Raw genomic sequence first — 9,406 nt, 5'->3', positions numbered from 1 at the left:
AGTGGAAGTGGGAAGGTATTTCCATGAACTTCGTGGTGGGTTGGCCTAAGACTCAGGCTGGTATTGACTCTATTTGGGTCATTGTGGAGAGATTGTCAAAGTCTGCCCACTTTCTTCCGGTACAGGTGAGTTTCTCGTCATAGCATTTGGCCAAACCGGTTGTTCGCGAGATCGTGAGTCTTCACGGGGTGCTCGAGTGTATCATCAGTGATAGGGACCCGAAGTTCACCTCTCGGTTTGGGGAGGCGCTGTAGAGAGCTTTTGGAACTCGGTTGCTACTGAGTACAGCTATCACCCTCAGCATGTTGAACAGACTGAGCGGATCATCCAGACCTTGGAGGACATGTCGAGGGCTTGCACCTTGGAGCAGGGCCCAACATGGGATAGGTACCTGACATCGGTTGAGTTTTCGTGCAACTGTGTTTTCCTTGCTAGCCTGGGCAGGGAACCCTACGAGGCTGTGTTTGGTAGGAGGTGTAGAACTCCTAGCTGTTGGTCTGAGGTTGGAGATAAAGAGTTGTTTGTCTTAGACCTTGTCCAATTGACCACCAGCCGATTCAGATGATCAGAGGAAAGTTGAAGCAGGCATAGAGTCGCTAGGAGAACTACATTGATGTTAAGCATCGTCCACTAGAGTTCAGTAAGGGTGAGCACGTGTTTGTGAGACTTTCACTGTCACCGGTGTTGTTCGGGCACTCGGATTGAGGAAACTGAGCCCGCGATTCATTGGGCCATACCAGTTACGTGGTAGAGTAGGACCTGTTGCGTACCGGTTTGCCTTGTCTTCGAACATGACCAACACCCACAACGTGTTTTACGTGTCTCAACTTCGCAAGTTTGTAGTGGATCCTTCGCACGTTGTACAACCAGATGTTGTGGAGGTTCGGGAGAACTTGAAAACTCCCGTCGGACCACTCAAGTTTCTCGATCGTGGCGAGAAGCAGCTGAGGAGCGAGATCATTTTGATTGTCAGAGTAAGATGAACGGGAAGAATTCCTGAAGGGTAATTCTGGGAGCGAGAGGACGAGCTTCTTCGGCAGTATCCCGCACTTCGAGACAAGTATGTTTTCTGATTTTGAGGGCAAAATCCTAAAAAGGTGGGGTGAATGTAAGAACCCGCACCGTTAATTAAGGAAGTTAATTAATTAATTAAGAGAAATTAGGAAATAATTCTATAATTGAACCTAATAATTATTGTGAGGCTTTAATAATTATAGTAAGTGAGTAATAATGCCGAAAGTCGCTTTTCTGACGAAAAGTGCAGATACCGTTTCTGCTACTCGGTATAAATGCGTACCGATGAAGTATCCCGGAAAATTACAATAAGTGCATGAATCTTCCTAGAATATTATATAGGACTAGTAAAACAAGTTTCAGGTCAAAATAATGAGAACTGGTGCCAGAACTGATATTGGCTATGGAAAAGCGCTTACCGGGAAGGTGCTGCGAAAAATAAAATAAAAATATGATAAATTATAGAAAAATGAGTAGGTTCAGAATCCTAAGTTTGGGATTTAAATTCTAAGCGTAGCTATTAGTGCTATTACTGTGTGATTAAACTTAAGTGGGCTATACATAGCCACTTGCACAGTAACCTAGGTCAGATTTTGATGTGCCTATGTAGAGGTTTCTGATGCATTTGGCTGCCACCTCTCCTTCACCCTCCCTTAGCCTTCTTCTCCATAGAAAACCTTCAAGAGATTACCTTTACTCTTGATTTCTTCATAAAGGCTTCATATTTGAGTGTGCTTAAACCTTGAGAGGTTGAAAGGTGCTCCATTTCTGAGTGTAGCTTCTGAGTTTGAGAGGTTGTGGGGGCTGAGTTGGTGGTTCTCTTGGAGGAAGCCACCTACTTGTCTTTGGAGGCTTCAAGGAGCCATTTTGATGGTGAAAGGTCCTAGCTTGTAGTGCATTTCGTATTTGGGAAGTGGCAGAACTTTGGTGCTGTGTTGAGGACCCTTATGGTGTCTTATTTTCGGATTTTTGGAGCTTAGAGGTATACCATGATCACCTCTTTGTATTTTGATGATTTTAAGCTTGTTTAATCGGTTAAAAAGTAAAACTTTGATCAATTGAATGAAGGAATGTGTTTCTGAGTCCTAAGCATGTTAATAAACATCTGTTTAAGGAGTTCTTGGACTCCAGATCGAGTTTGGATCATTGGAGGCCAACTATACCTTTAAAACTCAGTTTTCTACATTTTGTCGAAGAAGTATTCAAATACTTTTCGGGCAGTATTCGAATACTTCCTGGAAAAATGCACTAATCGAATACTTTGCGAGACAACAGTGACTTAGTTTAGTAAAATTGCGATATCTCGAGCTACAGAGCTCTAAATTGAGTGAAGTTTGGACCTATGTGAATCTAACATATAGGAATACAACCATGTTAATTTTTAGATACATTGGATAACTGGATTACTCTCAGTTTATCTTTGAAGTCGCGAACCTTTTGCTGGAAATTCAGTTTGTTGTAGGAACTTTGCAAAAATCATAACCAGAGTTATACAACTCCGATTGAGACATAAAATATTTCGTCGGAAATCTTGAGATGTCTAGTTTAACATATTAAAATCTTAGAGTATTTGGTAAAGAGTTGCAACTGTATTTTTAAACTGGTAGACGAATACTCCTTGTAGGAGTATTGGAATACTTTTCTGGAAAGAAAAGTATTCGGATACCTTTGAAGAAGTATTCAATACTGGAAAGTATTCGAATACAGTAAAGTTTGGGATTTGGATACTGTGGTATTCGGATACTGGGGGGGAGAAGTATTCGGATACTTGGTAGTATTCGAATACTTAAATGAAAGTAATCGAATACTTTCTGGAGAGCTGGAGTATTCGAATACTACTCGTGGAGTATTCGAATACCTCCTGCAGAAACAACATGAAATAAGTTAAAATGAGTATGAAAACCTTAATCACTTAGTGTAATCTTGAGTAATGATTATTGACGATTAAGTATTGTATTAATAGGTTGTGATTGTGCTGTTTGTGGGCCTTGAGCTTGTGTGGACTCTTGGTTTGGATAGCTAGCTTGCAAGGTAAGCTTTCGTGTCCTCGGTTTAGCCATTGTTGGTTCCACCATACCCCATGGGGGAATGGTTTATATGCATGATGTGTTTTCATGCTTTGATGATTGGAATGCTTTTGAACTGTTATGTGTAAGGGCCTTATAATATGCATGTGTTGTTCCACTTTGACGGTAAGCCTGAGTATGTAGCGTCATACAAGATGGTGAGACTAGGGTGGATGCAAGTAGCGTCTTGCACTATTTGTAGGAGATATATGTATATCCTGCATTTCTCTGGCCAATAGATTATATTGACACGCATGACATGGTTATCTGTGCATTACACTGACTTTGGAACTTATATATATTGTGTAAACTGCTCTAGAACTTATATTGCACATGTAAGTGAGCTTGGGGTGGAAGATCCTTAAGGACCCCTTGTCTTACTGAGATTTCTTTTTAGAGATCTCACCCCACGTTTGGGGCACCATTTCAAGTTCAAGTAATGCAAGGGTTGAGACCTCAAGCGGCAGGAGACCGGAGCTTAGTTGAATTAGATGTTGTTATGCTGATTATATTGGATGCTGGATTATATCTGCTGCTATTTTGTTGATTAGCTATGATTATGTTGTTGCTGTTGAGACTTTGTTGGTTTTGTTGCCTTATTGGTGAGCATGGGGATTGTCCATGCCGCATTGATTTGACTATGTCTTGTTTTAGATTCGAGTTGTAATAATGTATCAGGATTATGTCTGGATTACGTGTTGTAGTTCCGTGATTTTAGATACTCATTATTATTAATATATTGAGGTATTTCAGTTAGATGTCTTCTGCAATTTACATACAGGCGATGTTTTTATAAAAATGATTAAGTAATCAACTTGGCTAAGTATAATGACGTCATAATTGAATGTCGAAAAAGATATTTCGCATTTTAATTAAGCATGGCTTAATACGATGATATGTTAACAAACCGGATATATACGGGGTGTTACATTTTATGGTATCAGAGCACTTTCTAGGGAAAAGCCTGTTTGTATTGCAATAACTTAGGATGTTGGGTAGTGTGTCTGTCTCGTGTGTTCTCTCTGTTAGGTTTTATTATGATGATGCATATGTGATCACATCGCGTGGGCCTGATCAACTCATCATTTGTGTAACTTGTGTATAGTCATAGTAATGCCTGGGAGGAACCGTGAGACCACTGAGGGTCAACCCGACCTGGTCCTGACTGCATTGGCTGAGATGCAGGCGGCTAGACTAGCTGATCAGGAGGCCGCTAGATTGGCCAATCTGGCGATGATGGACGTGATGAATCAAAGTGATGATGTGGATACAACGTATACTTGATGATTCCACGACAACATGGTTTTGATGATAACAAAGAGGAATGATTCAAAGACGAAGCAATATCCAAAAAGAAAATGTGAAAGTATGCACCAAGTCTTAAGCATCAATCCAAGTCCAGAATCTCAAATGGTATATTCATTTAGGACTTAGGATAGATATGTAAAGATGTATATATATAAAGCATTGCATGAGCTCAAGGTCATTCATCAATCATATATTTCAAAAGCATGCATCCTTAAAAAGAAAGACAAGACAAATGGTTTCATATGTACAAATTTGGTTTGGAAGAAGTACCTATGTGATACAAACTTTTCTAGATAATTTCCATAACCAATAGCATGCATTACACGTCATAAAAACCATTTGGAAAGAGTAGAAACTCAGAACTCGTACAAAAAGGCTGCTGCTATGAAATATCCAGATATTCCACTTTGAATATCCGGATATCAGATATCCGGATATGGAACAAAGAATATCTAGATATACAATATCCGGATATGTGCCCGACAAATATCCGGATATGTACGAATTACAACGGCTATAAACGGCTAGAAACGGCTAGTTTTCATAGGAGGTGTCATTATAAATACCCACATAAGTTGGGATGAACAGTACACGACCCTATAGCATTTATTGAAGCTTTATTACTCTTACTAGCCTTTTATTGCTCATAAATTACTTACTTTAATCATTGCATACACTTGAGCTCATCTTTCCTTTGAAGTTATACATCTCTTAGTTCTTCAATTTGTTCAATCTGTACTTTGAGAGTACTTAGCCACTTCTAATCACCTCAATCCTACTTCTTGATTTGAGAGGAGAGTGAACCCTATATTTGAGAGGTTACCAAATTCCTAAGAAAATTTGGAGTGAAAAAGTGTAAGGCATCAAGAGCCCGAAGTCTTGAAAAGTTGTAGTGGTTTGTCAAGCACCCTCAAGCTTGATAGTTAGTGAAAAGAATTGATCGAGCGGCTTCAGTCTGGACATAGGTCACGGTGGTAGTGACCGAACCAGGATACATCTAGTTTGCAATTTCTCTAACCTTAATCTCTTTATTTAAGTATTAAAATTGCATCTTAGATTGTCTTTATATATTCGCTTGCTTACTTTGTTGATCATTACACTTGCTTTTACAATTAGACATTTCCTTATTAAATCACTTTATTGAAGAAATAGTCTTTAAAACATCAAAGGAGGTACTTTGCGAAAAGATTTTGTAAAACTCAATTCACCCCTCTCTTGAGTATTGAAGCCACATGTCCAACAAGTGGTATCAGAGCTTGAACTCTTGTGTAAAAAGCTTAACCGCTTCAGGAGAAGGGATGACTTCTTTGAACCATGATATGCCCCTTGAAGGATCATCTAGTACTAGACCTCCATTTTTTAATGGTGTCGATTATTCTTATTGGAAGAGTCGGATGAAAATATTTCTTCAATCTAATGATTTAAGAGTATGGAGTGTAGTTGAAAAAGGATACACACCACCTACTATAAAAAATAAGAAGGATGAAGATATTCCTAAAGATATAGAAAATTACACTGAAGATGAAATTAGGAAAGGAAATTGGAATGCTAGAGCTCAAAACTTGATCACAAATGCCTTAGGTCGTGATGAATACTTTCGTGTTTCAAATTGTAAGAATGCTAAGGAAATGTGGGATATTCTTCAAATAACCCATGAAGGAACGAGTGATGTTAAATTTACAAAATTAAATGCACTCACTAGAGAATTTGAAATGTTTGAAATTCATGAGAATGAAAGTATTCAAAGTATGCAAAAGAGATTCACACATCTTGTCACTCATCTAAATGCTTTAGATAAATCTTTTACTAACCTTGAGTTAATTGCTAAGGTGATGAGAAGTGTGCACAATAGGGAATGGCAACCCAAGCTGACGGTTATTACGGAATCAAAAGATTTGAAAACCATGGATCTTGCAACCTTGTTCGGCAAGCTCCAAGAGTATGAAATGGAGCTAACTAGAATAACCTTGAAGGAACAAGCCATCAAGAAAAGCAAGGGACTTGCCTTGAAAGCCTCAACACCAAGCAAAGAGAAGGATGAGGAAAAAGAAGATGGAGATTCCGAAAATGGTCTTGACGAAGATGAGATGAGTCTCTTAGTAAAGAAGTATGGAAAATTCTTTAAGAAGAATTTTTCAAAGAAATCCGCATTTCCTCCTAGAAGAAGATCTAAAGATGAAGGATCCTCACAACTTACCATCACTTGCTTTGAATGTGGAAAAATCGGTCACTACAAATCGGATTGTCCAAATATTCAAAAGAAAGACAAATATGAAAAGAAGCAAGGCAAAGATAGAAGGAACTTCAAGAAGGCTTATCTTGCTTGGGATGATGAATCTAGTTCTTCCGATGATGATTCCAAGGAAGAAGAAAATCTATGCTTCATTGAAGATGGAAGACCATCGGAGAAATCAAGCAAAGGAACTCAACATATATGTCTAATGGCAAATGAGGACAAAAATGAATCTGAAACCGAGGTAAACTCATCTTGCTCTACTCTTTCCCCTTCATATGATGAGTTGTCTGACATGTTTGAAGAAATGCATAATGAAACACTAATACATGTTAAAGCTCTTAGAGCATCAAGAAAAACTATTAATTCTTTGGAAAAACAAATTGCATCTTTAGAAAAGGAAGTAAAAGAGTTGAAGGATGAAAATGAAACTCTCAAATTACTTGATGCTAGCATTGATTGTATTAAATGCCTATCTTCAAATGATCATGCATTTTCATCATCATGTACTTCATGAAAAGATCTAAACAATGAAATTGATGATTTAAATGAAATTCTAAGCAAATTCACATGTAGAAGAGACAACTTAAATGTGTTGCTTGGTAAACAAATATGCATGTTCAACAAATCCGGTTTAGGCTTTGACACTAACACACAAGAAAAATCATACAAAAACTTTTTCATTTCACCATTCTACATGACAAGTAGCCCATTCATTAAATGTTTTCATTGTGGTGGAAAAGGTCATAGTGCATCCACTTGTAAAGTTAGAAAGAATGGTATTGTTGGGCAAAAGAAAGTGTGGGTTCCTAAGGGAACTAAGCCCAAAACTAACACACAAGGACCCAACATGGTGTGGGTACCTAAGATTAAATCTTGACTTTGTGATGTAGGTTTGTTTGAAGGCTAAAAGCTCCAAGTGGTACTTGGATAATGGTTGCTCAAGTCACATGACGGGAGATGTAACTAAGTTACAATCATTCACCAAGAAAGAGCATGGACACGTTTCCTATGGAGATAACAACAAAGGAAAGATCCTCGGTATTGGAAAAGTTGGTAACTCCTCCTCCGTTTCTATAGAAAATGTTTTGCTTGTTGAGGGCCTTAGACATAACTTGCTTAGCATTAGTCAATTATGTGATAAAAATTATAAAATTATTTTTGACTCGACCTCTTGTAAAATTGAAAGTCTAATTGATGGGCAAGTTAAGTTTCTTGGTCATAGAGTGGACAACATTTATATGATAGACTTAGATGGTATGCCTTCAAATGACGATAAATGTTTGATTAGTAAGGAAGATGACTCTTGGTTATGGCATAGAAGAATAGCACACATTGGCACGGGTCAATTGAGCAAATTGATATCCTTAGACTTAGTGATTGGCTTACCAAAGCTCAAATTTGAAAAAGATAAAGTTTGTGACGCTTGTCAAATGGGAAAACAAGTAAAGGCTTCTTTTAAATCAAAAAATATTGTTTCTACCACAAAGCCTTTACAACTTTTACATATGGATCTTTTTGGACCAACTAGAACCATGAGCTTTGGTGGCAATTACTATGCCTTGGTCATTGTGGATGATTATTCTCGCTATACTTGGACTTTATTTTTTACATATAAAAGCGATGCTTTTAAATCATTCAAGAGACTAGCCAAGCTTATTCAAAATGAACAATCTTCAAACATCGTTTCAATTAGAACCGATCATGGTGGAGAATTTGAAAATCAAGAATTTGAAATGTTTTGTGAAGAAAATGGTATTGAACATAACTTTTCCGCTCCTAGGACTCCACAACAAAATAGAGTTGTAGAAAGGAAAAATCGTGTATTAGAAGAACTTGCTAGAACGATGTTAAATGAAAATAATCTTCCAAAATATTTTTGGGCGGAAGCCGTTGGCACCGCATGTTATGTTATGAACCGTGCTTTAATTAGACATATCTTGAAGAAAACTCCCTATGAACTTTACAGAGGAAGAAAACCCAATATTTCATATTTTCATGTCTTTGGTTGCAAATGTTTTGTTTTAAATAATGGAAAAGAAAACCTTGGCAAATTTGACTCTAAAGCCGATGAAGGCATATTTCTAGGATATTCACTTACAAGTAGAGCTTATAGGATCTATAACAAAAGAACAATGGTCATTGAAGAGTCTATTCATGTTGTATTTAATGAGACTAACCATTCCTTGCCTAGAAAGGAACTTTGTGATGATGATGTTATAGAAAGCATGGAAAACATAAACTTGAATGACAAAGAGGAAAATGAAAGGGAAAAAGAAAAGGAAGCAAACAATGAAGAAACTCCAAGTCAACAAACCAATGATGGAAACAATCTACCACAAGATTGGAGAGTAGCTAGAGGACACCCCATTGTTGCGGTAATTGGTGATATATCCAAATGGATAACTACTAGAAACTCAATTAGAAATATTTGTAATCACTTAGCATTTGTGTCTCAAATTGAACCTAAGACCATAAATGAAGCAATTATTGATGAACATTGGTTCTTGACAATGCAAGAAGAACTAAATCAATTTGAAACAAATCAAGTTTGGGAACTTGTGCCAAAACCAAATGATTATCCAATAATTGGAACCAAATGGGTCTTTAGGAACAAGCTTGATGAAAATGGGATAATAACTAGAAACAAAGCTAGACTTGTTGCTAAAGGATATAATCAAGAGGAAGGTATTGATTATGATGAAACCTATGCTCCCGTTGCTAGATTAGAAGCTATTAGATTACTACTTGCATTTGCATGTATAATGGATTTTAAACTCTTTCA

At 37.5% G+C, this 9,406-nt stretch overlaps 1 protein-coding gene across 1 annotated transcript; it reads left to right on the top strand.

Moving 5' to 3' along the window:
• Positions 1–6,292: 6,292 nt before the first annotated feature.
• LOC133292797 (uncharacterized) lies at positions 6,293–8,999 on the top strand (the record flags this gene model as incomplete). Its single annotated transcript, XM_061491249.1, has 4 exons — positions 6,293–7,082; positions 7,365–7,426; positions 7,515–7,677; positions 8,662–8,999. Coding segments are annotated over exons 1-4 (1,353 nt in total), but the record flags the coding sequence as incomplete, so codon positions are not given.
• Positions 9,000–9,406: the final 407 nt, after the last annotated feature.

The sequence above is a fragment of the Gastrolobium bilobum genome, unplaced genomic scaffold (genome assembly GCF_033153095.1).
Source record: "Gastrolobium bilobum isolate Gb01-03AN ecotype WA unplaced genomic scaffold, APGP_CSIRO_Gbil_v1 utg46457, whole genome shotgun sequence".
Taxonomy (NCBI): domain Eukaryota; kingdom Viridiplantae; phylum Streptophyta; class Magnoliopsida; order Fabales; family Fabaceae; genus Gastrolobium; species Gastrolobium bilobum.
Note: the sequence above shows the minus strand (reverse complement) of the source record. Positions and strands in the feature narration are given on the sequence as shown.